This window comes from Indicator indicator, chromosome 5 (genome assembly GCF_027791375.1).
Source record: "Indicator indicator isolate 239-I01 chromosome 5, UM_Iind_1.1, whole genome shotgun sequence".
In the NCBI taxonomy this organism is placed as follows: domain Eukaryota; kingdom Metazoa; phylum Chordata; class Aves; order Piciformes; family Indicatoridae; genus Indicator; species Indicator indicator.
The window spans coordinates 10,643,745-10,670,834 of record NC_072014.1 but is presented as its reverse complement, the minus strand read 5'-3'; the positions used below and the strand labels follow the sequence as shown (position 1 = coordinate 10,670,834).

The window sequence follows — 27,090 nt, the reverse complement described above, 5'->3', positions numbered from 1 at the left end:
TGGAAACTTAATGTGAAGCACGTACTGCTGTAGAAGAGCAGCTGGAGAAATTGTGTAATAGAAATAGATAGGCTTTGGGGAGAAAGTGCTCTGAATTGCAGTGTGAGATGTGGGAAAGTCACTGTGGAAGGCTGTGCTGTTCGCTGTGGTGGGGCAGGACTGCAGGTGTGTTCCAGTGGTGGTATCATCTCATCACCTGGCACCACTACATGCCAGGCAGCAGCAGGAGGATAAACTGTGCCAGTGTTTTGAGGCTGGGTTTTGTTTGGTTGGTTTGTATTTTTAATTCCTGGGAAGAAGAATGTAAGGAGGAGTGTGAGTACAAGCTGAACAGGAAAGTATAAACCAGGTAAATGAAAAGTGTTTTCTGAAGCTGAAGAAAGAAAACAAGCACAGGAATCATGATCTGTTGTGTACTGATAAAGGAATCTAAGGGTAGCGATCACTCTTGAATCACTTACTGGTATATGTATTTATATATTTAGTAGAGAATGGGTTCCTGGTAATGAGGCTCTAAGAAAAGTGCAGGTCTAGTAAACATAAGTGTTTGAATGTTTCTGAGTTGTTACTCTCTGCTGCTTTGTTGTTGCTACCCACCAATAATTAGTCTGGAGGTCATGGCAGGCTTTCTGGTACAAGAGAGCTATCGTGTGAGGCTGTGCCAATGCATGCTCTAAGCTGAAAGGACAATTATAATAGATGGGACTCACTCCCTTGCCTGTTTCCATACCACTGGTACCCACCTAGCTGGTGGGAAACAGCAGTGGTGGGGTCTTGTGTTTTTTTTTACCATACCATGCTCCAATGGTCTTTAAACATTTGGTTTACAGTTGCAGATTCTAAGGACAGTCTGTTTGGCTCATACTGTAGAGTTGTGTTTCGTACTGAAACAAATGCTTGTGTGCATTCAGAGATTTATTTTTAATTCACAGAAGAGCAAAATCAAGAGTTGTTGGCTTTGTTTTTGTGAGTAAAAATGTTTATTCTCCTGGGGTACCAGGTAAAATGGAGAGAAATTTTTTCCTGTGCCTTTTTTTTTTCCTCTGAGAAGCTTGGCATAAGATATATTAAAGCCTTTTTTTCCCAAGAAATATTTAACAGTAATGTTTCAAGACATGTAAAAGCTGCAGCATTAGGGCTAATTGTGGAGAATGTTTCATGTAGGAGTACCTTCTGTGTGTTCTGCTGGCAAGACTTTAAATGTCTCTTCAAGGACTGACACTTGGAGACCACAATTTAAGCTGATATTAGCGCCTGAAGTGAAAAGAGAATGATCTCCTCCCACTCCTTAATCTGCAGGATAAGATTCTTCCTTGCCAGTTCACACAGCAGATGAGCCTGTACTTCTAGTTCATGGCAAGTGCATGGTGCTTGTCTCCAAGCTTCATTTTCAGCTCTCACTTCAAGAGCACAGCACAGCACTTGCCTTTGCTATTTTGTAAATTCATTCTTTACCAGCATAGTCATTTGCATGTAATTTTCCTCCTTTGAATTTATAGTTCTTTGGAATAAAATACATTACCAGAACTTTAAACTGTGGGTTTCTTCTTTCTTTTTCTTTCCCATGTCAGTTCCTTGAGCATGTAGTAAATTTAGTAAATGTACTAAAGCTGAGTTAAAGTGGGCAAAAGGCTTGCAAACACTCCTGATCATCTTGCCCATCCTGTTGACCATGACTTGGGCCCCATCTTCCCTTGCATTTGGGATTGTCTGAAGACATTTAACATGCCAAGCATTGCAGGAAGAACTAGAGAAAAGCAAAATTCTCATAGATTCAATGGGAGAAGAGAGACTGACTGTGAAAGTTGGTTTCTTATGTATACAGTAAAGAAATTAAGGAATTTTGTGCTGGATAATCTGTATCTCTCTTAAGCAACCAGCAGGAAGATGCATAGGAACATTTGGAGATGCTGAAGGTGTTTTTAGTAGACTCTGGATTTCTGCCTTCTGTTGCCATCCAGCCATGGCTTGTTCTGTCCTGATTTAAAGTTATTTCTGTGTAAAACTGGTTTTGTGGCAAAACTCATGTGATGAGGAAACCAGGAAAGTAGTCTGCCACTACTATTGTGGACAATACAAACACCAAAAGCAGTCAAAGGTCTTAGACTCTGAGGTCTCCGAAGGGGTGGCATACCTGCAATAGAGATTATTGTTTAAAAGTGTTTCTGCTCTCCTGTAACATACCAACTGAGGAGGATGGTACACTGATGGGACATCAGTCACTTCGAAGCCAGAGCTGTTCTAATGCATGGTAGTTAACAGATGACCAAAAATTCCAGGTTTTGTAAGAAGTTGGAACAGTTACGATGACGCACTTGGCTTTGTCCCTGTGTCCCTCTCCACTGCCCTTCATTATGTCTGGCCCTGAACAAGGACCTCATTATTATCTCATCCATTGTCAGTCTGGGTCCTGGACACAAGACCTCTTGTGTGTCTTGCTTTGTGCTCAACAGGGTTACCTGCTGTGCCAAGCCTGAAGCATTGGGGTTTGGAAAATAAGACTTCCATGGTGTTGCCTCGAAGCGTGGGTGAAACAACGGCATGGGAAAGATAGAGCTTAAAGGTTAAACAGTTCCCTGGTAGTTGTCACATCTAAACCAGTGGTGTTTGGCTTCTGTGTATGGATGAAAGGCACTCCGCATGTGCAACAGAGAAGGCAAAGGATCGGCATCAGTGTGCAGTCTTGGGAGCTGTGGGAGGTTTAGTTCATTTTCCTCTTCAGGGTTTTCTTAGTAGAAGGTAAGCACAGTGATTAGTTGTGTGGGAATGCTGGTTTTAAATGTGGGTCCTAGTTATCCCTCCTGTGCTTGTAGGAATAGGAATTAATGCTTCTGTGAGGTATTAAGCTGGGTTCTTCAGTTGTCTGTCAGGATCACAAAGGGCAACCTGATCAGGAGGGCAGGGGATTGAAAGAAGTATTCTCTTCTTCCCATCACTGGGATCTAGGTTCACCTGAGGGTGCCTAGAAGAGCAGTGGATGGCAGGGTTCCAGTGAATATTCCAAAATACAGGAGGTTGACTCCCCTGGTGTCTTTTGACCAGCCAAAGGGCTGCACTCAGAGCAATGTACTGTGCTCCCTGAGTTGTACATGGAATGCAGAGGGCTGCTGCTGGTCTTTGTTCAGCATCAGTGCTTGTCTGGGGAGACAAGCAGTAAGGCAGGTGAGAGCTGCAGGCTAGAGCTATGATGCCTTTCCTACACACAGAAAGCTGGGTGCTCAGCAGAGAACTGGGGAGAAGGAAGCTGCAATTTCCTTCTGGATTTGTGTAACCAGTTATATATTTTTTAACAAGAAGGGTTCTTGCTTTAGGAGTGCTAGGAGGGATGCAAGAAAAAATGCTTCTTGTTTTCACATGGATTTACAAAGCTGATCAGCCAAGGGAAGTTCCCTACTTCAACAAAATTCAGATGTATTAGGGTGGCTGTAGTGCTTTTGGGTATTACTAAATTGGTTCAAAACTATGGAACAACTTTGTAGGAGTCAGCAGTGCATTTATTAGGGCCTGCAAATGGTGTGAGGCTCCATGGAGACATTAAAAATTGAAAAAGCAACCTGGAAAGACCATCTAGTGCTGGCAATATATGTACAAGAAATTTTCAGAGAGCTTTAACAAGCTGAGATTGTGTTGTACACAGGTGAAAGGTCTATAGCTTTTGATGCTTTGGTAACTGTACTTCATTGCTTAAAGACAAAATTTATCCTTGAAGAAGAACAGATTTCTGTAGGTAATGCTGTTTGCTTTTATTTTGATGGTAGATGCACAACTGTCACCCCAGGTGAATATTTGGGCATCCATTACATGGAAGGAGGGAGGTTGGAAAAGATTGGAGAGGTCCTGAATCGCATCTAATCTCTATAAACTCTAATCCAGTGCAAAGTCTGTGGAGCAAATGTTACATGTATGTCCAAGAGCCTAGTGGGTATGACACCAGGAATGCTGTGTTCCAGCTGTTCGTGTGGAGGAGGCCTAGAATGTAAATGCTGCTTTCATTCTGCTTAACTCTACAGGGCGTCGATGTGTGCTATTCTGTATTTGTGTTCTGTTGTATATTCTGTATAAATGATGATTTTTTTTTTCTCCTTTAGAATGAGCTATGGAACATTGCATTGCTGCTATTTGTTCATTCATGCTAGTTTTTGTTTCCTTGTTTCTTTCCTTTCCCTTTTTCCTTAGATCTATCAAGTTCAAAAGGTAGGGCTCGCTCACTTTCATTCTTGTTTGCATGTGTTCCCACATTATGAGTCTTGCCAGCATTTCAGAGAAACATCTAAAGAATGGAAGATGCACAGCAGGCTTTGTATTTCCAGGCAATCCCCCCCCCTTCCCTCCCGTAGTCTTGAGTGGTAGGAGTGAAGGAAGGTGACCCAAGTAAAATGTCTGGTCAGGCACTTAATATAATCCTTTTCTACAGCCTGTTTGGCAAAGAATGAGTGATAAGCAGAAGAATAATTTGACAAACCAGCCATCATAGGAGGGTTTGGTGGCTCCATGGGTCACCAAGAACCACACAGACGTTTGTTTGTTGAAGGCTGAAGAAATCTAAGGCCAGGAAGCTTTTAACAGGTGCCAACAGGAAGAATGACTTTCAGATGACTTTGTTTGCAGAAAGTCACTGAAGTAAATTGATGATGCAGTGTTTGAGTTTATAATCTGTTGGTGAATAAACTGTGTGGCCCTTCTCCCGATGTGACTGAAGCGTTATAAATGCTTTTAGTTTAATCATCTCTCACGTCGGTTTAAAGTCACAGTTTCTTCCCTCCTCCCAGTTTCCTTTTTATACTTCCAAACAATGGCAAAGATGATTTTGCTAATAATAATAGTTCTAATTGCGGTCACTTGCTATGTAACAACAGAGTTTTAGAGTTTTTATTGTGATGTTTGGCTAGTCTGTACTTCCAACATGGGTACGCAGAAAGAGAAACGGCTCCAAAGAGCTATTGCCGGGAGGCAGGAAGCATCTATTTCTTCAATCTTGCCATTTTTTACCTTATTTAACATTTGCTTTTCTTTTTCCTGAGATGTTTTTACTGCATGCTGAGTGATAAATGTCTCCTAAAACCACAGCCTGTTTGTTTTTGTTCTGGCACTCCAGCTGCCTGAACTGCATGTTCCTCTCACTTGACCTAGCAGTGTGTGTGCTTCTTGGAAATGCTGTTCTCCTCCTTAAGTTCATATGTATGAAGATAGCTACTCAAATCATGTGCCTCTGGTATTTAATCCTGACCCCATCAGTTTGGTGGCAAATATGTCTTACTCTTGTTTTTATTTGTAGAGATGAGTATGTACTGAGTGACTCAAATTAACATCTGCCTGCAGATCAACAGGCTTGTTATCAAATCTCCCTCATAGGAACTAATTTAATCTTATGGTAAAAATGCAGCCCCATGGGATACAAGGGGGTTGTTTACTGTTAGTGTCCTGACATGGATGAGAAGATAAATGGGTTAGCCTCACAACATCCTGTAGTGAGGTTGCAAGTCTAGCAGTTTCAATGTCTCTTAGTGAGCAAATCTGATCTGGAATTCTCTCTCAATGGTATTAATGTCATTAATTATTTAATTGTAATATCACTTTTCAGGATAGAAGGGAACTTGAGTCTGCCAAAGGCCTCTAACTAAAACCCAAGTGAATGAATAAGCACCATTTATTCCTTTAACCCATTCAAACTAGGCCCCTTGGGGCACAACGGAAGGGTCCTTGTAGAGAAAGAAGAGTACCTGCCAGTTCAATCCACTGTAAAATGTGCCATTTAAAATATTATAACTTAAAAATTGTCCTGATGGTCCCAGTTGTGTTCATTAACATCTTTGGGGAATACAAAGCCTATAGCAATGTAATTTGAAATGGTGAAGGCAAAGAGTGTAAGGGGAAGGTAACTTGTGACAGAACAAGTAAAGGGGTATTCTTGTATCTCCCTTTTGCAAAACTGAACTCGGAAGCCTATGGCAAAGTAAGGAGAACAGCAGGAAAAGGAAACGTGAGACCTTGCAAAAATTTGTAGCATTTATGGGTCCTTCCTGTGCATGAGAAAGGATTCTCCATCTTCTTAGTGGCTTTTAAAAATTGATTTCCAGTGTTAGAAAGTGTTATGCATCTCTTGGGGGGAGGGGAAGAGGGGGATGAGGGAAGCCTCCAATAACACTTCACCTGACCTGATTTACTACAAAGAATATAATCGCTTGGTTCTGATTGTGTACACACTCCTGACCAGCTGGAGTTGATATAATTGTCAGTGGTGATTTTCAGGATGTGATGTACATAAAACTGAATTTTGCAACAGGCTAGGGTATGTGTTATGCTTCTGCCTGGAAGTAGCTAGTCTGAGCACTTGGGAGGAAGTGGTGTAACAAGATGTTTCATGTCACGCACTCTTAATTTCATGTAGTTTAAGGGAGAAATTTTTCTTCTGTGCGATTTGGTCAGGCATTGTACAGAGGTATTAGATGTATTTGAGCACACTCTGAGATGCTTTGCAGGTAAAGCAGAGGGGAATGCTTCCCTATTCTCATAGGGTTGTGGTTATAGAGCTTGTTAACCATTCTCTCTCTTATTCTAGAAGGTTGTTTGCATAGAATGCTTTGGGTTGGAATGGACCTCCACAGGTCATCTAGTCCAACTCTAAGATCTGCAATATTTAGATCTACAATTTAGATCTACAATACTGTTTTCCAGTTACTGGCCTAAAAACTTACTGTATGATATTTTTCCTAATAAGTAGGATTACAGTGAGTTCCTGTCTCTTCCCATTTTGACCCCAAAACTGACAGCATTGAAAAGTCCTTGTACAGTTTGGGCTACCCAGGATGTGTAATTTGAGCACCCAGCTGCCTGTTCTACTTCATAGCAGACTTTCTCCTCTCTGTTAAGATGAAAATGCAGATGAGCTTAATATTGTTGTTTAAGGAGGAAGAACTCTGGAAGTGAGAATTAGCCGATAAAGTATTAAATGACATGCAGGTGTTCGTTCTAGTTTATTAATAAATAGTGAATGAGGTTTTAAAGGGTGAAAGTGAAATTCCATTAATACCATTGAGCAAGTGCTAAATGCAGTGTATAGTACAGACCAGACTTCTGATTTTTTTTTTTTTTGATCATTACCTAAGGTTTTGACTGTTAATATTCCTCCCCTCTCTAACCTTGAGGAAAGCTGGCAAGTGCAAGCTCGTGTTTATCCATAAATACATGAACCTCAAAGCAAATAATCTAATTTTTTCTAAAATACATATTATGCCTCATTAAGCAGGATTTGCATTTGCTGATTACTGTGCTTTTTGCTGGTGATTTTTCTTCATGCAGGAATGTTATGGTCACCATTAAAAATGCAAACCTCCTGAAACTAGAGTTAAGTGCATGATTGGGGAGGAAGAAAAGTGTTGCTAGATCTGTGGATTTGCTGCCTGATAGAAATGCAAGTTTATAGGGAAATTCCCAATGTTGTGAATAAAACCTGGGAACTGAGAAATGATTCAGAAGAGCCATTCTACGAAGCAAAGGCATGGCATTTGGTACTGAAATGGAGAGGGCTTCCCAGACCGACCTGCATTGGGGTTAGACGCATGCCCTCTTCTCTCCTTGTTGGTGACATCACCACTGTCAAAATGGGTGAAGTATCGGCAAAAAGCTGTATGCTGTGGAAAGGAGCTCTAGGGAGTTCTGAATGCACAAAGATTAGTTGTATTATATTCAACTTGTCTTCCCAGATTGACAAATCTATATGGTAAACATGATTTGACAGCATTTTTCATCCTGAAAGTGTTCCGTGTTCGGATCCCTTGTAATGAGTCTTGACTTAAATGGGTCAGGAATTCAAGACTCATTACACTCCTTGCTCTTGTCCCCACAGCATTGATTTTTTTTTTTTTTTTTTTTTTTTTTTTTACTTCATTGCTGGAAAGAAGAAGCTGCTGTGTAACCTGGCTGTACCACAAATACCCCTTTCTCCTTAGCAGGCAGCTTTTCCTGGGCGAGGTGCTGCAGAGGGCTGTGGTGGCGCTTGGCATGGCTTTTTTCATTGGCATGTTTGTATGTGTGGAGCTGTGTGCCTTGGCCAAAACCTGGCAATGCATGCCTAAATGTTCTGTGTTTGCCTTTCTCATCTAAATTATGTTTTTTCCCTTTTCTGTCTGTAGAAATATTATGGTCTGGATACTAAATGGGGAGACATCGAGCAATGGATGGTAGGCTTTGATCAACATAGCTAAACAACTTCTACATGTTGAAGTTCTGTATAGTTCATAGATTTTGAAAGTCACACAGAGCAGGTATTTTCATGTGTTGGAAAAGTGAATTCCACTCTTATCATAATCATTCTTGCAGTACCAGTCAATACCTGAAAGGTGGCTTTTCATTAACTTAAAACTGGCAAGGGTTTGGTTAGAGCCATCTCTTTTTACAGACATTAGAGTCACCACTCTATCACTTGCAGGCTAGGTCAGCATATAGAGCTGTTAAAGCCAGTTGAGACACAAGGAATATGTATGTACTCGTTTTCATTCTTGTGGATTTTGCTACAATTTGAGTCTTCTCACATCTACCTTCAGGTAAATTTTGGGCAAGTTTTATCCACGCTTCTTAAGTTACCTTTGTACTCCCTGGTCTGTGGGTACTCTCTTCAGATGCTACTGTGGCAAAGCTTGCTTTTTCCAATACTGCAATGTCCTGCATTTTACTATTTGCTAAGCCAGTAAACTTGGTACCAAATGTGGACTTAACACACATAAGATAAAGAAGGGCTGGAAGACCTTGGCTTCAAATGTCTTTCAGACATGAGTTTATGAAATCACTAGTGATGCTGGGTGAAAACTGTTGTTCATGGCCTTGCCCTACAAATTGACTTGGGCACTGAAAAAGGCAAAATCTAACAGCTGGCTTCCAGTCTAAAGGACAACTTCTCGGATTCCTTGACTCTTGATAATTAATTGGCATAAATGCTGGTTTGCTCTGTGCCTTCTTGAAAGCTTGCTGCCATATGGACCAACTGTCCATCCAAGATCCTCCAATCTCATGGATAAGCCATTAAGTCTCTTCAAATCCTTGCTTGGTGAGAGCTTAGCTCCACATTACTAGCAATTCCTTTGCTTAGGAATCATTTCACCTGTCAGAACCATTGACTACATTTTCTGCCATTTTCTGTCATTTCTGAATTCAATGTAAAATCGGTTAGTTAAAATCAGTTCAAACACACCCTACAGCATTTCCAGCATTAACACCACAGCCTGCCTGCAAAAGGCAGTGGTGCTGTGTGTGTGCTTTAAGCTGAGTACAGATACTTTGGGTCTGGAAGAAGAGGCCTGGCTGCACCCCTCTGGGATACCCACTGGAAAGGGACCATTTACCTGTCACATTATTTCAAATAGAAGATTTTTGAGATTTATTTTGAAGACTGCAGACTGGAAAGGCTAATTACAAAAGCACTGTAAGTATACTGATTCCCAGATGCAGAGAGGTGTGCTTGAAACATTTTTTGAGATAAAGGCATCACCATATACAGTTTTCTGCAAAAGTAACAGAAGTGTGAGTAAAACAGAGGGGAAAGAGGTTGGGGTCACAAATAAGGGAAAGAAAGGCTTTTCTGACTTGACAAGGTGTTGCTTTCTGTTATTTGGTTTAATCTTCCCAAATCACTGTGTCTCTGAGAGCATTCTGTTGGTGTTTCTGTCCTTTCAACACTTCACTCTTTTTTTTTTTTTTTTTTTTTCTTTCTTTCTCTGCTGCCTTGGTAGGAAGACAGTGAGCGTTATTCCCGTAGAGCCCGAAGAAATGCCTCGGTTAGTATCCACTTTTGCTTTTTCGTTTTAGCTAGACATTGTGAATTAAGAAAACAGAACATGTGCAAGGCAGTTCCTTTTTGAAAGGAAAGAAAACAAACAAGCTCCCCTCACCCCTGGCAAATGCAAACCTCAAAGCCACTTCCTGACTTCTCTGCCATCTCCCCAGTCATTCTGAAGAGCTATTCCAAATGAGTTACAGTACAGGGGGCAGGGGATGGAAGGTGGGGAAACAACCTGCTTGGAGCAGTTAATGTCCATTTATTTAGAGTGTGGGGCAAGAGCATAGAGCAGGGAACACCCCCAAGCAAGCTTATCATTCCTCCTCTAGTAAATTGCTTGGCTAGGCTAGGGTATAATTTAATTTACTTTTTGCTTATTTTAATTAGATTCTTTTTTGAAGACATTTATTTTGTGTATCTTTCCTTTCCTTCTGTTCCATCAAAGCCATCAGCATTTACTTCACTGCCTGTTACTTGTGTTCTTTTCATTGTTTTCTTGTCTTTTATACTTTCTTTTGATAGGCTTCGGATGAAGATGAGCGCATGTCAGTGGGTAGCCGTGGAAGCCTGAGGGTTGGTAAACTGAATAATTTCAGTGTGCATGTGTGTGTACCAATGTTGGTGTCCCCCTGTACAACCAGACTGGTTATAGTACTCTGATGATCTCATCCTTCCAAGGTCTTAACGTGTTCCATGTTCAAGGCATATGGTTGAGTAGTTGGTTTTATGTTTTTGTTTTCCAAATACCTGTAGCTCAGTAATTCTTTCAGCCAGGGGAATTATCAGATGTCAATGCACTGTGCAAGGACACCATCTGAGCACGTGGCTCCAAAAGCCTTTCTGGTAAATGCTGTTCACTGTTAACTGCTGCAGGAAGTACTTAGCCAAAACACTGGTATATACATCTGTTTCTTGTCTGCACCAATGAAAGAACTTGGAAAGAGGAAGTGCTAGCTTACCTCATGATCAATGTTTATTAGCTCAGGAAACCAGAAGCAAATATCAATGGAAATAGGTCTTAAAACACTTTGGAACTGCAGGTGAACATTCTCCTCAAAACTGCTTTAGAGATACTTGAAATTCATCTGCAGACCTGAGTTTTGTGGAAGGAGGGATTAGTAAATCAGAGTGCTGTATGCACCAGTACTCATCTGTAGGAAAAGTTCAGTCAGACTTTGTCCTCAAAATATCCACACAGTATTTTTCTGGATAATACGAGTGTAGAAATCTGAACTCCATTGTAGCACAAGCATAATCTGCTCTTGTAATTGTGGAGACAGTTTAAACAATTCAGTAGTTGTGAAGGGCTAATGCTATTTGTCTCAGCATGTGTTGGTGCTCCTCAGAAGCCAGTCAGAGCTTACTGCTTCTAAGACCTATGGAGACGCTTTCAGCTCACCACAGAACTGCAATAACCCATAACAGCACTACAGAGGAAGCTCTTGGCAGTCCTGAACAGTGAATCAGCTGTGACTACTTTTTGTTATGGAATCACTGTGCCTCAGTCCGTTGATTGAGAAGAATTTGTTGTTCTCCTGATGATATTCCTAATTTTTCAGTAGCAGTAGTTATGTAGGTTAAGCTGGATGATCGCTTCTGCTCTTACAGAGTGAGCAGGACCTGTGTGATTCATCATAAGATCTTTATTTATCGTCTTAGTTTCTGACAAAGTATCCCCAAAAGAGGATTGAGTGGAACACCTCATATGCCCAAAAATATGGAAGATAAAAAAATCCCCACAAAAACATATGCTGCAGAGCCTGCTCAGTGATCCTAACAGAGTTCACTGTAAGACAGTAGAAGATGTACTAAAAAATTTAAGTGTCGCCTTGTAAGCTTTTTGGTGGAATCCTTATTGATAATTGTTAAATGCTGTTAAAATCTTTGTACTTTAAGGTTGCAAACTTTTATTTGAGTGCTTTCCAAAGCAAGAAGATGCCTTAAAGCTCCAAAGACTTGCTGAAGAAAATCTGATCTCCGGAGCCGAATGTGAAACTCTTTGTTTATTTTACTTAGAGTGAAATTTGGACATGTTTATGAAACTGCGTTTTGCACAGAAAAGATCTTTAGATCAGTTGAAATTTCAATCCTTTCTATTGGGAAGGTGATTATGATGGAAATTGGTTGTTTAACCATGGCTATAACAGTGTGTTCCTTAATGTGGCAAGATGCAAGCTTTCAGGCTTTGTGTGGCAGGAGGCCTCTTGATCCGAAAATGCCTTTTTCATGGAAATTCACTACTGATTCCCTTTGACCTGTTTTTGTAGTACAATCCTGCAGCTTGTTGCTAGATATTGAAACAGCGGTAGCCTTGTGTTCTGTTTTCTCACTGTCCTCTGAGCAGAAGTGTTCCTGGCCTTTTTTTTTTTTTCTAAAGGCCAGTCTCTAGACTGTGATAACCACTGCTGGTCTGGTGAACAACATTCTCCAGCTGCTTCGTGGGGTGGCCCATAAATACCCAATACTTCTGCAAAGAATGTCCTTTTCTGACAGAAGATGTGGTTTGAAACTTATCACCCTGGCATTTCTAGTGATGTTGCACAGACTCCCTCCTGTCCTCTTAAAGCAGCATTTGGTGAATAGTCTTAATCTAGCTGACACTTGGGCATGCACAGGATAAGAGTTTTTCCAGAGCTTCCGTCCCTGCTCCAAGTGTTACTGGGGCTGCAGAAGAGAGTAAATGTTTGCTAATCTGAACTGAAACTTACCCTTATAATAAATCTTTTGGTTGGTCTATTCACAGTGAGTTGATAGAGCATACACCAATCATTTTCCTACTGATGGTTTGTAGTAGATCACAAACAGTTTGACCACGTCTCTCTCTGACTGTTTGTGAAGGTCTGGCTCTTTCTGTGTCTGTCTTCAAAAACAAGTAAAAACAAAACAAACAAACAAAAAAACCCCAAAGACCTTCCCCAAAAAACACACAAAAACACACAAAACCCAACCAAAAAACCCACAACACATATACACACACACCAAAAAACCAACCAACCAAATAACCAAAAAAACTAAACCAAAACAAAACCCCCATCCAATCTAAAAAAATTACCACTGAGGACCAGAGTTCAGTTTCTCTTCAGAGCTATTTCAGCATGAAGAAAGCACCAATTACTAGTGCCTTGTGTCCACAAAGGGTTGTAATTGGTCTACAAGACCTCCATGTTCTGAGAGTTGAACTTGCATCATCTTTGGCACTTTGCACTGTAAGGGGCTGCCATATTGAGACCACACCTGGAATACCACGTCCAGTTTTGGACTCCCCAGTTCAAGAGAGACAGGGATCTGCTGGAGAGAGTCCAACGGAGAGCCACAGGGATGATTAGGGGACTTGAACATCTCCCCTATGAAGAGAGACTGGGAGACCTGGGGCTGTTTAGTCTTGAGAAGACTGAGAGGGGATCTGATCAATATCTATAAATATCTGAGGGGTAGGTGTCAAGTGGAGGGGGCCAGTCTCTTTTTGGTGGTGCACAGTAATAAGACAAGGACTAATGGATGCAAACTTGAACATAGAAGGTTTCACCTTAACGTGAGGAGGAACTTCTTTACAGTGAGGGTGATGGAGCACTGAAACAGGCTGCTTAGAGAGGTTGTGGAGTCTCCTTCTCAGGAGACTTTCAAAACCTGCCTGGATGCGTTCCTGTGCAGCTTGCTCTAGGTGGCCCTGCTTTTGTGAGGGAGGTTGGACTCAGTCTCTGGAGGTCCCTTCCAATGTCTAACATTCTGTGAGGATTGCTTTTTGAAGCTGTGCTCCTTTTCTATACAGAAGTTTTCAATGAAACAAGCCACTATCAGAAATGTACCTCACCCTAAAACTTACCACCCCGCTAGTCTGCATGGGGTTTACTGTGGATTTTCTCATGGAATATTTTTTAAGTGGATGTCTGGACTGCAGGCACCAGAAATCTGTTGATCTAGGTTTTGAGGAGGTTGCCTGGATGCTTCTGGCAGAGCAACCATCAATATGGACTACAAAACTACCTGAGATGTTGGCTAGACAAAGCTAGCAAATGGGTTTGAGCTCCGTAGCTGTGACTACCCTGTAAACAGTGTCCTAGTGTGTTCCTACCATGAAAGCTTGAGTATGTCTCAACCTCCCGTCATCAGATCTTCTTCCATGATGGAGCATCTTTAATACCCTTACTGTGGCTCATGCTGAACCCATCAAGTGCCCTGCCTAATTTCAGAAGTTCTGCAAGCTCAGTTTTATTACTCAGTTTTTCTGAGGGAAGATTTGTGATGTCATCCTGTGTTTGTTCAGACACTTGAGCCTCTCTTCAGTCTCTTTTCTACTCCAAGTCACCTTGTCCTCTCATTTCTGAACTAGCTGTCTCTAATCTGAGACCATCCAACATGAAATATTGCTGTTAGCCATTCGAGATGGAATTTGTGCATTTTTCTTGTTCTATTAGATCCAAAGTTCCTGACTTCTGGCTTTATGCAAGAAGTCCTTCTTTAGTTGGGATTTACATCTCTGTGCCTGGTTTGTGGGGTGTTTGGTGGTGGTTCTTCTTGTTGTTGTTGTGTTTTTTGTTTGCTTTTGTTTATTTTTGTTTGTTTTGTCTGGGGACATTCTTTTGATTGCCATAGCTTGCTTCAGTGTTTTCCTTTTGTATGTTGATTTTTCTTTCCTCTCATGCCTTGACAGTCTCATTTGGAATATGCCAGCACCTACCCAACGGTGAGAGTAGTCTGCAAGTTGCAGTGTGTGTTAAAAACTAATCACAAATAAGAAACTAACATCAACTGTGACAGCAGATCTGAGATAAGGGATGATCTAGAAGGATCCTGAGGCAGTTTGTGGTCAGTGACATGAAGATGCTACTTCACCTGCTATTCTGATGCAGTTAAAGTGAAAACTTCTGAATGATAGAGCTAAGCTGGGTCCAGTTCAGTAGTTACTGTAGGCCAGAGCAGAGTAACTTTTAGTTTCCATAACAGACTTTGTCTGTTGCAGTCAGTCCCTTGTTTGACCAGGTATGTCTGATTTTACTTCAGTATAAATCTGGAAAGGAATAAAATTCTCACAAACTCATTCTGTAGAAAGGGGACTGGACAAACACTGCCTACCAAAGCTGCAGCTTGGGTACTAAGCTGTTACCTTTCCTCTGGAGGATAAAATCAAACCCTGGAGGTAATAATAAGACAAGAGCAAGTATTTGCATTGAACACACTGAGATAACTCTGACTCCTGAAAGAACAGAAGGGGCATGGAAGGGAGAATGAGGATTGGGACTTTAAGTTGTTTAAAAAACCACCTCATACTGTTAATGCTGTCCTGGGGCAGCCTTGTGTTGAAACAGAGGTATCTCAATTTCTGCAGAGAGTAGTCTTATGGACTTTAGCTTTTTCACTCTCCTTCCATCCCTTCAGTATTTCAATTTAGGAATGCAATGTATCTGTTTGAGAGTGACCTATATACAGAAATAGTTCAAGCACATGTGGATTTTTCATGGCTATATTGATGTAGTAAGTATAGACAGCTGGTAGCTCTTTTAATTGACTTCACCCAGCAAGCGTGAATGATTTTAACTGTCACTACTAAATTTAACAGCACTCTCATCACTTTTAACAATATTCTTCAATAACTGGTTATTTGACTGTTGAGATTTGATTTTATTTTTTTTTTCCCATGTGTGCCTACTGAGCTGTGTTGTACAGAGCTGGAGGAATATCAGACTGGTGTTTTTGCACGTTGAAAATGCATGCCTGGCTGTGGATGGGTGCACATAAACTCATTGATCTTTTCATCCTGCATTCTTAATCTCACTGCAGGCTGGATTAGAGAATGAGAGGACCAAAAAGAAGAACTACTCCAAAGCAGTATGTATCTTGACTGTCTCAGAGAGGTTTTTGCATACAAACCCACTATGACAGGACAAAGAATATGTGCAAGTGTGTTGGCTGTAACTGCTTTCCAGCCTAATGTCAAGGATACTGTGTAACTGTCAGGACTTGTTGGGTCTTCCATAATAGTGAGCATCATTTCATCTTGGTGTAATCCCTGACGCATCTGTGTTGTACATAAAGAGCATCTTGAAAAAACTCAGAACGTAAGCTGAGCTTTAACATTACACAGAAGATAATACTGATAGAATATGCATGTGAACAAGTCTGCATCTTTCATAAAGTTAGTTCTGTGTAGTATCAATGACTTACTAGCACCTGTACAAACAGGACATGACTTTGAGCTCTGCAGAGCCAGGCCTGAGTGGAAAGTAAAGGATAATGTGCTTTCAGACACTCAGGATTTTTAGGGCAGTCTCATAGGGAGCAATTCCACAGAGGGAAAGAGTACATTTGAGAGGGCAAAGTGGTGTAGTGGGACTGTGGAGAGAAGGCTTCTCATCAAACGCAGAAGTTGCCAAGCTGGGTTGGTTGAAAATCAGCAGAGACTTTCCTGAGAAGGTGAAATTGGATGTGGGATTGAGAAAGCCTGAAGGAGCACCATTAGCCACAGTCTAAGGTAAAAAATACTGTAATTATAAATGGATGTAATGGCAATGAAAGTTTTCTGCATCTGTTAAAAACAAGAGGAAAATAGAGAAACATGTGGAGATGTGGTGCTGAGGGACATGGTTTAGTGGTGATCTGGCAGTGCTGGGTTAATGGTTGAACTTCATGATCTTAAAGGTCTTTTGCAACCAAAACCATTCCGTGTGATTCTGTAAAAAAGTGAGGTCAATTGCATATGAAGGCAGTACAAGTAAAATCTGAATGTTTTAACCTTCCCAGTATGCAATAGTTCTAGTTTTCATGAAGGTTCTGATCAGGCAGCTAGCATGTTAATGTAGCACAAAGGTCAGTGAGGTCTGATAGAATTGACCCTGCTCTTCAACAGATGTCTGGAGAGTTTGCCTTCAAAAACATGTGCTGGAGAAGTCTCTGGAGAGATTGGGTCATAGAGACAAAGGAAATGACCTGAGCTGTGGGGCTTCAGTTTGAAATCAGTGCAAATACAATAAAGATACAGGGCAAATTAAACAAATAGGTTTAGAAGAGCCTGAAATATGAAGTGATGGACTGTTAACCTGGATTTGTGGAAAACTAATCATGTCAGTTCGGCTTAAAGCAGGGTAATTATTTAAGGGCATAAAGTAAAAGCATTAGATATAAATGTTACTTGACTATAAAGCTCTGGGCATGTCTCTACATGTCATTGAGTAAAACCTTGGGCAAGATCTAGTTCTTGTAAAAGAAATGCACAGTTAGATGAAAAATAATTCTGTTAGAAAACAAGACAGCTGGGAAGGATCTCATCTGCTCTGTTCCCATCTAAGACAGCATCATCTGTCTTTAAAGGAGAAAGCAGTTCTATGAGAGTTTACATAGCCAGGGTGTCTGAGGACAGGGAGGGAAGGCAGCTTCATGTGAGATTAGAATAAAATATGGTAAATATGAGAAAACTTGTCAAAACTGGATAATAGTAAAAATAAATAAGGAATACCACATTTCGGGAAAATGAAAGGTATGGTTCTGAAGAAAGGAATTCTGCACAGGACTGGTTCAGGTAGTGACCTGAGGTCACAGCTAGTCAATATGACATTGCTGGGAAAAAAAAAAATCAAACTCAGTTCCTCTATGTAGTAACCAAAGGGGCAGTGGGTCTGCATGCTACTGCTAGAGTGCTGGCTTCAGTTGCTGGCGACTCATTTTAACCATTCTTTAGGAAGGTGTTGAAGAAATTCAAGGAGCCTGAAGGAAAAATACCAAGCCACAAGAAAAGGCTTACAGCAATATTTCAGATCTTGAAAAAAGAAACTGGATGCTGGCCCTCTGTTTGTGGTGATAATATTGCATTTCAGAAGAGAATTTAAGCTTTTCCCAGAAGCTGCTTTACCATCTTGAGTCTCCACTGGTTTTTATGTTAATTTGTTTAATTTTTCATGGAAGCCACTATATAGGAAATTATAACTATTTTGCTTACAAATTGATTCAGATTGGGTTTACTGGATTTTCACTTTGGGAATGCATTAAAACTTGGACTTCAAAACTCAATTTGGATAGAAATGCTAATTGCATTTCCACTAAAAACTCCCCCCCGACCCGGAAATCACAGAGTGCTTCCTTGTTTTCAATGCTAAACCAGGTCTCATGGTGAAGCAATGCCAGAATAGTGAATTGTTCGAGAAATCTGAGCTTTTAATGGTATTGACTGAAGTGACTTTGGGATCTGTCCTCTTTTCCTCAAACGTTGTGTTTCCAGACTAAGAACTGCATTGTACTGAGCGCTGCTGACCCTGCTGCCTTAGGGACTTGAAGCATGTCACCCTGCTTGTGAAACGCTGGTTGTGAGCCTGTTTGTTTGCTGCTCTTTGAGAGAATGCATCTTAAGGACAAGGCAGGCTGTGGAGCCTGGTGGAGGACAGCTGAACCGGCTGAAATCTCTCACTAGTCTCTGGGCTGCCACACAGAATAGTGGGATGTGGCAGATGGTCACTGGCTTGGTTTAATTTTTGATGTACTTGGGGAAAGATAAAAACATACAGCATTGCGTGTTTAGCAAACTGAATTTTGCAAATATAAACATAGAATCAATTATTCTGCTACAAGTTACGAAGCTTTTTAATTGCTTAGCTGCTAAAGGCATAAGTGAGTGCAGTGATAAATTTCAGTTACTGTAGTCTCCTATCTCTTGTGTCCCCTTTTTATCCTGTGCTCCCTTCACAGAGTGTTTGAAGAGAGAAGAGCTGTAGTGCAGTAATAATAGAGCAGGCAAAAGTGTTTCTTAACTGGAAGAAAAGGAGGTCAAAAAAGGCAAGCAGGAGTATCCTTGACATTATTGGCTGGTATGCAGGTGCTGACAGACACAGAAGTGTTCTTGTCCTCATGTTTGAAATCATGACCCAGTCCTGCACTTCTCCTCTTCCTGCTATATCTTTGAAAAGTTCTGTCTCTGCCTTTGCTTTATGTAAGTGGTGACTTGTGCTAAAACATTCCTTTTTCAGTCTGTGCCAATTTTTCCTTTCTCTGTTTTTTTTTTTTTTTTTCCTTCCATAACAGACCAATGGTTATGAGGAAGACATGTATGGATCATCCCAGAGTAGAAAATCTAGCAGGGTTAGTAGATGATTTATATTGCTATAAAATTTATTGCTCTGTTTCATGGGATTAAGGCTAATTAGCGAATTCATTTCTGTGGTAAAGCAGGTTTTTCCTGTCTTGCACGTTGTGGGTTTTACAGCTCGTCAGACATGGAGGTGCAGCAATAAGCTGGTTTTAAAAGAAATAAATTAGGCCATGAGTGGGAAGGGGAAGTCTCTGAAATTGGTAAATATAGAACTTGGAAGCCAGAACTGCTTAACTTTTAAATGGAATTGGATAAAAGTTAAATTGTGACAAGAAATACTTCAGAGTCACCTGGCATGGAGGATTTCCATGTGCTGGACAACAATGATTTGTTTTTCAACCTGTGCAGTGTGTTTAAGTCGTGCTCTAACAGTGGAACTCCCAAGCTTCACCTAGACTTTAGTTCATGTCTTGAGATTTGCATATGTAAAATGGACTTTGAATGTATATTGTTTGTTTGAAGTGTGCTTCACTAAATACTTTTTTTCTTCCTTTATAAACTGTATCCTAGATTTTCTGGAAACTTCCACAGAGGTGAAGAGCCAGTGCAAATGTTACTACTTGTCTACTTACCATTCATGTACTTCTAGAAATATTCCTGTCAAAAAAAAAAGCTTAATTATTAATTCCATTGTGTGTATGTGGGTCACAATGTTCCTTTCTGTTCCAGGACAAGTGTTTTGTCTTAATTATAGGAGCCCATTTTCCTGCTTTGTTAAATATTGGGGTTTGTGCAAATTATTTAAAGGTATTGCCTCAAGCAGAGCCTTTTGGGGGGCAGGCAGGGGAATTGTTTGGGTTTTTTTCTTTGCCTTGATTTTAACAAAGACAGAAGCTCTGAGCCTGTTGATCTCCATGCTATCAAGACTCATAAAGAAATGTAGTGGTATGCAGACTAAAGCTCTATGTTTAGGGGAAAAATAAACTACTTTTAAGACTTCATTTAGCTAAGTATTTGAGCTGTACATGCTAAACATCAGAGAGGCTTCAGTGAGCTCCTTTGTAAGCATGAAGTTAAGCAGGCACTTATATAAATAGTGAAATGGGATCTTACATTTTATGTCCATTTTAAATTGTTGCTTCCATGTGGTTTTATGCTTTTGACTTGCATATGTGTATAAGAGAAAATGAAATACTGTTGCTGAAACTGTTAAGAAAACAGTATGTCCTTCTGTTGTCAAACAACTCAGCAAGAGTGCCAAGTTCAAGGAACTTTATATAGTGCTTCTGACAAAGGATGTTCTTATTTTTTAATGACATACCCCAGAGCTCCAAGTACTGCAGGAAGGGCAAAATGTCTGTAAGAATCATCCAGGGGAATGTTTGGTTTCCATTTAAATAGTTTAAAATCTTCTTGGTATTAGGGCTTGCAGCACAGCGGTTTAGTGTCTATAGAGCATAGTTACAGTCACATCTTTAGTTCCTTGCAGTTTTCATTACTATGTGTAATTCAGATTAATCATTATTTAGAAGGAGGATGAGAATTTGGGGGTGACTTGGAATAGCTGAAACTCCAAAGCCAGTTGATGCCAGTCTGACTGGCATTCATCTTTAGGAATACTCTGCAAAAACTCCAGACCTTACTGTAAAGATTGCTTCAGAGACAATAAGAAACAAAGAAGAGACAAGAGTTCTTCAAGTCAGGAAGGAAGTGATGAGTCTACTGATAAAACAGCTGTTTCCAAAATTTTAAGTCCAGAATGTGTACAATTTTAAGTCACAGAATGGAGTGATCTCTACATGGAGATCAGCTTCTGTACTTGCAATATCACAGGCTGATTCTTTACAAATCAATAATGCCATGTGCCAGGTAGTCCACGTGTAGCTTGCAAACTGCCTAGGTGGAAGTGAAAGTAATTTCTTTAAGCTCAGTCCATCAGTTTATTCAGATATGTCTTGACCACAGATCTATTTGCCTGGAGCGACACAAGTCCAGTGTCAAGAGCAAACAAGTTTCTTTAATTTGCCACAGATCTCCCTCGTTTGTAAAAGGAGTTGACACCGACATAGTTTATAGTGATGATGCAAGGTTTAGTTAGGGCTTACATGAAAGTTGAGTAATTGCTGACTAGTAAAACCAGAGTATCATAGTTGCTTAGACCACCCTAAGAATTAACTGGAGAAGTGTGATTTAGAGAATGGCTGTAAAAGGAGAGCTCTGGACCATGGCAAAGAAGGTAGAGATGAGGAGCCCTTGCAGCTCATTCCTATCAATATGCCCATACTCATGGGAAAATAAAGAACCTAAACAGTGCTTGGGAGGCTTTGAAAATACCTTTGCAATTTGTGTATTATGGCAAGGCTACTTACAGGAGGGGCTGGGTGAGCACAGAAGTCATTCTGCGAGGGTGGGGATGCAGGGAGGTGACATTTCCTCCCTCGCCCTGCACGCCGGTACAGCAGCCTGTGCTCCCTCCTCAGCTTGCCTTGCCGCTGGGGCTTGCACCCTTGGCTCAGCACTGCATCCATCCCTGGCACAGCAGAGTCACTATTTTCTCACACTTTTTTTACATGTGCTTTCAGGCTGCCCTTTTTCTGAAAATAAGGAAGATTATGAAGCCTTCCTAGTATGCCTGTATTTTTCCTGATTCCTGTGGCTCTGTGAGATACATAGTGTTTTATTGACGGATTTCCAGTCTTCATCGAAAACACACCTTGATTTTGCAAATTCTATCACATTAGATAAATAATGTAGCATTTTGGAGGGAAAGGGTGACTTATAAATCCACTGGAGTTGTCAGTCAGTCACTCTTGGTACTTCTGGTATTTAACTTGGAGTTGAATTAAGATTTCCTCGTTCTTGGAGAGATGAAATACCATTAAGTATGAGCGTGGAATAGGCTGCCCAGGAAGGTTGTGGATGCCTCCTCCCTGAGGGGGAGGTGTTTAAGGCAAGGTTGGACAGGGCCTTGAGACCAAGCCTAGTTGAGAGGCATCCCTGCCCATGGTAGGCAGGTTGGAGTGGATGATCTCTAAGGTCCCTTGCAACCTAAGACACTCTATGATTCTATGAAATAGGTAGACCAGAAGTGCAAGGTTGGCTAGGTGCTAGGTAGGAAGCTGCATCAAAGAGTGTCTCTCTCTTCTTACAAAAAAACTTTCTTTGCCTTCAACCTTGCTATATCTGACAGTGGGCTCCTCACTTTTCCTGATGGGCACACCCAACAGTTTTGGTCCCTGGCTTTGCTCTCTGTCTTCTGACACTCTCTCATCTCTTGTGGGTTTAGCTGATAGTCTATCAACTCAAGAATTCAGAAGGAAGCTGACCAACTCTCTGACCAGTACATTTCTCCAGTGCTTGATGGACAGTAGCAATTCAGTTCATCTGCTGCACCTGCAAAGAAATAAATCCTCTAGGGCCAGAGCCTGAGGTTTTAGATGTGAAGTTGCGATGCAGCCATTTTTTCTGGGTTTGAGCCTGGAAGCTAACATTTCCATCATCTTGTAAAACAGATGTTGTCTCTTCTGTTTTACAGAAGCTGGAAGTATGTTGATAAATACAGCTTCACTGAAGTGGAGTTAGGATGAAATTTAGGTCTATGTACTGCATATATGCTTCTGAAAGAGGGGTTAAAGCCTTTTCAGTAGAAAGTTAACCTAATGAGTATTTTCTGCATAAGACACTGTAGGGGCAGAGGAAAGGCCTTTGACCTTAGAAATGGAAATCACACACAATTTTTAAGCATCTTCATATCTTTAATGCAGTTCATCTCCTCCTTTTGCATCTGTGACCACTGACTCCTTGCAATCTGCAAGCACCTAACTTAAGTTTTGCTTCCTGTTTAGAAGAATTTTCAAAGTCCTTCATGTGATGAAGCAGAGCTCTCAAGGGTTTTTTTTGTTTTGTTTTGTTTGTTGTTAATGCAGGCTTTATACTACTCTGATCTGGATCTTCCCAACAGTGGCTATGCTTCCACATCTCAACCTTCTTCCCAAAATGGAAACTGGGTCTGTTGCCCTCTGGCATTACCTGGCCTGGACTTCTTGTTCTGACTTCATTTGGATAATACAACCTCTTAGGAATGAATTTGGATCAATTGTCAAGGGTCTCTGTTCTTTATTAAAACTTAAGCCAAAAATAAACCAGACCTTTTAAGATTGGAGTGAGTAATGGAAAGCTGTTCTTAAATGAGCACAATTAATTTTCCTTTGCTGCTCCTCCCTTTCCTACAGTTATTTTGTTTGCTTTTGGCCTCAATTGGCCTGGAAAAGGGAAATCTTAACTGAAGTTCTCTATTCTGTTTAAGGCAATTTCTCTGCTTACTTCTGTCAGTCTAGCAAGCTTAAGACAATCCAGTCTGCATAAAATAAAATTACAAGCAATTCGCAGACTGCTAGGAGAAAAACACTGAAGCCTCAAAATTACTCAAGAGGTTGGATTGTCCAGATGGAGAGGAGAGAACTCAGCCAGTCCAGCACTAGCAAAGCAGTGCTCAAGCAGTGGCCCACAGCCTGTCCTACCTGATGGGCAGTAGCAGCATGAAGGCTATGCCTTGTGCCCTGTGTTGTCCAGTGATGGGGACACTGCAGGTGAGGGGGGAGAGTTGGAGCAGGACATTGCCTGCGAGCTGTGGGCTGTGGGCCACTGCTAAGTATCTCTTGCACCTAATAATGCCAGATACTGTGTGTGCTCTCTGAACTTAATTGCTGCATCTTGTGAGTGATGGTTACTAACAGTGAATACGTTAGTTTTGTGGTGCTCTGACTTAAGTACTCACAGTTTTGTCCTGAATTATTTAGGTTTTCTCTGTATTTTTGTTTTTAAGAGATGATCTTACAGCTGTGTGAAACACTTTTAACGTGTATCTTAAAACACTTCTGTCTTTGTATGTAGCTCTTTTGCTTTGGCTTTGGTTGAAGTGAGGAGAAACACCCTTTCTGGCTGCTATATACAAATGCGTGTGACACAATAACAGCTTAACCACCTAAAATAAGATTTATGATGCTTTGCTTTTGCATACTGTCGTGTCCTCCCTTCCTGTAGGAAATGCACATGTCTGCTCGATATTCTTAGTCTTTGGGAGTTGAGATTTAATGCTTTTATGGTGCAGATGACTAATATTCTCTATCCTGAGTTTTCCTTCGTAATCTCTTAGCAAGATGGTTAATTCTGCTGTAGGTGTCTTTTTGTTTTTAATTTCATTTTCTATGTAAAAAGGTTTTGTGCTTGTCTTCCTCAGCCCTCCTTGCTGTACAGTGATGCCCTGCCAGCCAGAAGTTACAGGGTTTGTTGTACTAATGCTCTAAACACAAATACCAAAGCCACTCACCTTCAGCCATGCATATGCTGTCTCTTACCTCTGTAGTTCCTGTTGGGTCCATCCGTTTCACACTCTGGTGTCTGATCCATCTGAATGCACGTGTGCAATGCTGTTTGTACAGACCTGGATTTGCTGATCCTTCCTTTTATTCCCACTGGAATTGTGCAACCAATGCTCAGAGGGTTGTGGTGGTGCCATAGACTTATTTCTGGAACAGAGATATTTGTCTTCATTTTGATGTAATCTCTACAATATGCAGGACCAGGCCTAAGAGAAGCAACATCAATTCTTTCTGGTTGAGTAATAATGAATAAAAAAACTATTGATTTTTTTTTTCTTTAAGCCAGATTCCACTGTTCTTGTTTATACTTTAAAATGATCTTCTCAACTTTTTTCTCTAAAGATAGCATTTCCTACTCCCCCTGTGTTTCCTGAGCCATACATTTATATGCTAAACTGTAAGCAACATGAAAACAGACATCTTTCTCCTCTGTTATTAAAGTAGTAAACTGGCTAGTAAGTGATGCTCATCAGGTGTGAGTTTTCCCCCATATTGCCAGCACCAGAAATGAAGGTTAAACAGACTTGAACACCTGAAGAATTGATGTAGCTGTTCTGTTGGTAGGCAACATGAACTGTTGAACTGATGGTTGGGAGGATGGTTAGGAATGCATGAGCGTGTGGGGCACTTGAGGGAGAGTGTGTCACGTTTTGCATGTGCCTTATGGCGTTTCCCAGCTCACCGACGTCAGGTTGCATAAGGTCTTCACTTGCATGTTGCTTGCGGTTGCATACGGGAGATGTCCCTCTCCTTGCACATACTGCTCATTCCCCTGTGACCTTCACTCTGCACCTTGTGAATCTGTAATGCTCCAGATTGAAACCAGAAACTAGGTCTGCCAGTCCTGTTCTGACTCTGTCTTTTAATTGTAGGCGTCTGTGTATGACGAGAGCGTTTACAGTGGGAGTCGTCGGTATAGTGCCTCTAGTTCTCGTGCTGTAAGATGTTTTCTGCGTTTCCCTGTTGGCTTGTCTCTGTCCTCCAATATTGTGTGTGTTCTCTGGGCTGAGGAACATTTCAAATGGATTGTGTGATGTTCATAGCCTTCCCCTGGAGGCAAAATTAGGAGCATCGTTTCTGTGAGGTTCCATGACATAGTAAGTGGTGATTTATCTGCTGTCGTAACGTGCTGGCTAGCAGTGACAGAGCCTGGTGCTAGCCTCTTGGCCCCTCCTGCAGTGAGGGGGATTCAGCTCTGCCTTGCACTTAGAAAGATGGTAGGTGGTACATAAAGTCCCTTTCCTCACTGAGAAGTCTTCTTTTGAAAACTGGGAACAATATAGTTAAAAAAACCCCGAACAAAACCAAACCGCACAACAACAAACACTTTCCCAGTGTTACATCATTAGCTCTCACCTGCTAGCACAGAGTAAAGGATTTTTGTGAATGCATGACGTGCTTGGCTTTGTTTTTAGGATTTACAGCCATAGTGATGTGTCAGGCAACTTGTGACAAGGTTTTTCAAAGTATGTGCTCTGTCATTTATGTGGAGAGACAATATGAGGAATGATGATATAAATTGTTTCCTTTTGAAAGAGAGGTTGCAGGACTAGGTTTACCTCTTCTCAGATGGGGCCTCTGCTGCTCTTGTATCTGCCTGGGGCAGGGGGAAGACCAGTCTTTTTTTTAAATTCTGTTCTGTGGACCCACTGCTTGTTCTCTCACTGAACTCCTTTGCTGGTCACCAAAAACCCCAAATTAACAAAGAAGCCCCCACAAATGAAAAATAAACCACTTAACACCATAACAAAAGCCTCAAGACAAAGCATTAATGTTAATTTAACCTTAAAAGTTACTACGAGCTTGGAGAAGAAAACCTTTCAAGGATGTTTACTAAGCAATTGCTTATTTTTAATAAGCTATTCCATGCCCTTGCACTCACACTGATTCACTAGGTTGGCTGTGTATCTGGTTGCTACTGATGTTAAGATGCAAATTACTTTTTGTCTCACAGTTGTGCCTTGTCTCCGTTTGGCTGCCCTTGGAAATTCATCAATATTTATCTATTTAGATTGTTGTGGCAGCAATTTAGTGAGTTTGCCACTGAGGCTGCAGTGGGCTGATTGTATGGGCTGACAGCCCTTCTTACGAGATATTTTCCTTTGTTTTGAGATAAGTCTTTCAGAGGTCCAGATGATAAAACTTCTACTCTTGGGAGAAATCATTTACAGTGGGCTCCGAGCCCAAATGCTGTTTACAAGTCTTTGAGTCACTGTAAACAGCTTGAGCAGGGAACACTGAATATAAGGCCAGTGATTGTTCCTCTTCCTCCATCCCCATGCCACAGGTATTTGGAAGCCTGGGTATAACCCAGCCTTTCCAGTTTATGTTGCACAGTTGCCTATATTAATGAGAGCTGAAGTATGAGGTTTCTGCTGCAAAGGGAATGGCTTTGTCACAGTTGCAGAGTTAGCTGTGGTTGTCTTAAGGTCTCCAAATCTCGTAGCACTTTTCACATGTAGAGGGTGTACCATTTGGGTAGCTGTTCCCAAAGAATGTTTTTGGATGCTCAGATGACAGGGGAATGCAGGGGGCAAGGCTGAAATTGGCCTTGCTTGGTCTTAGCCAGCTAACCAAGTGACACTTGCTTCCGTGTTCTGCCCTGCAGAATAGAGAGGTTCCACTAATATGGGACCCCTCAGTAATTTATATGTCTTCCTTGTCATGTGTTTTAGGTTTATTTGACATCCTTGTTATGTTAGGCATAAAACACCAGTGATGGCACAAGGCTTCTACACTAGAACTACGTAATAAGAAAACAAAATCTAGATGTTTACTTTGGTGGTTTTTTTTTTTTTTTAATTTAGGAATTGAAGGGGCTGTGCTTCAGAATAGTTGTAAACTGTGTGCAGCTCAGTTTTGCGTATTCTCATCTCTGAAATGACACTCAATGGTTCAGGTGCATGAAGCCAGTGTCAGTTTAT

The 27,090-nt window shown here is 41.1% G+C and overlaps 1 protein-coding gene across 1 annotated transcript in view; it reads left to right on the top strand.

Moving 5' to 3' along the window:
- LRRFIP1 (LRR binding FLII interacting protein 1) overlaps window positions 1-27,090 on the top strand; it is a 115,691-nt gene that overhangs the window by 56,392 nt on the left and 32,209 nt on the right. Inside the window, exons 3-12 of the mRNA XM_054381036.1 lie at window positions 4,177-4,194; window positions 8,133-8,180; window positions 9,726-9,770; window positions 10,295-10,345; window positions 11,381-11,394; window positions 13,125-13,146; window positions 17,378-17,380; window positions 18,779-18,835; window positions 24,025-24,069; window positions 25,039-25,104. Of these exons, the coding sequence (XP_054237011.1) occupies window positions 4,177-4,194; window positions 8,133-8,180; window positions 9,726-9,770; window positions 10,295-10,345; window positions 11,381-11,394; window positions 13,125-13,146; window positions 17,378-17,380; window positions 18,779-18,835; window positions 24,025-24,069; window positions 25,039-25,104 (369 nt within the window). The remainder of the gene's footprint in view (window positions 1-4,176; window positions 4,195-8,132; window positions 8,181-9,725; window positions 9,771-10,294; window positions 10,346-11,380; window positions 11,395-13,124; window positions 13,147-17,377; window positions 17,381-18,778; window positions 18,836-24,024; window positions 24,070-25,038; window positions 25,105-27,090) is intronic.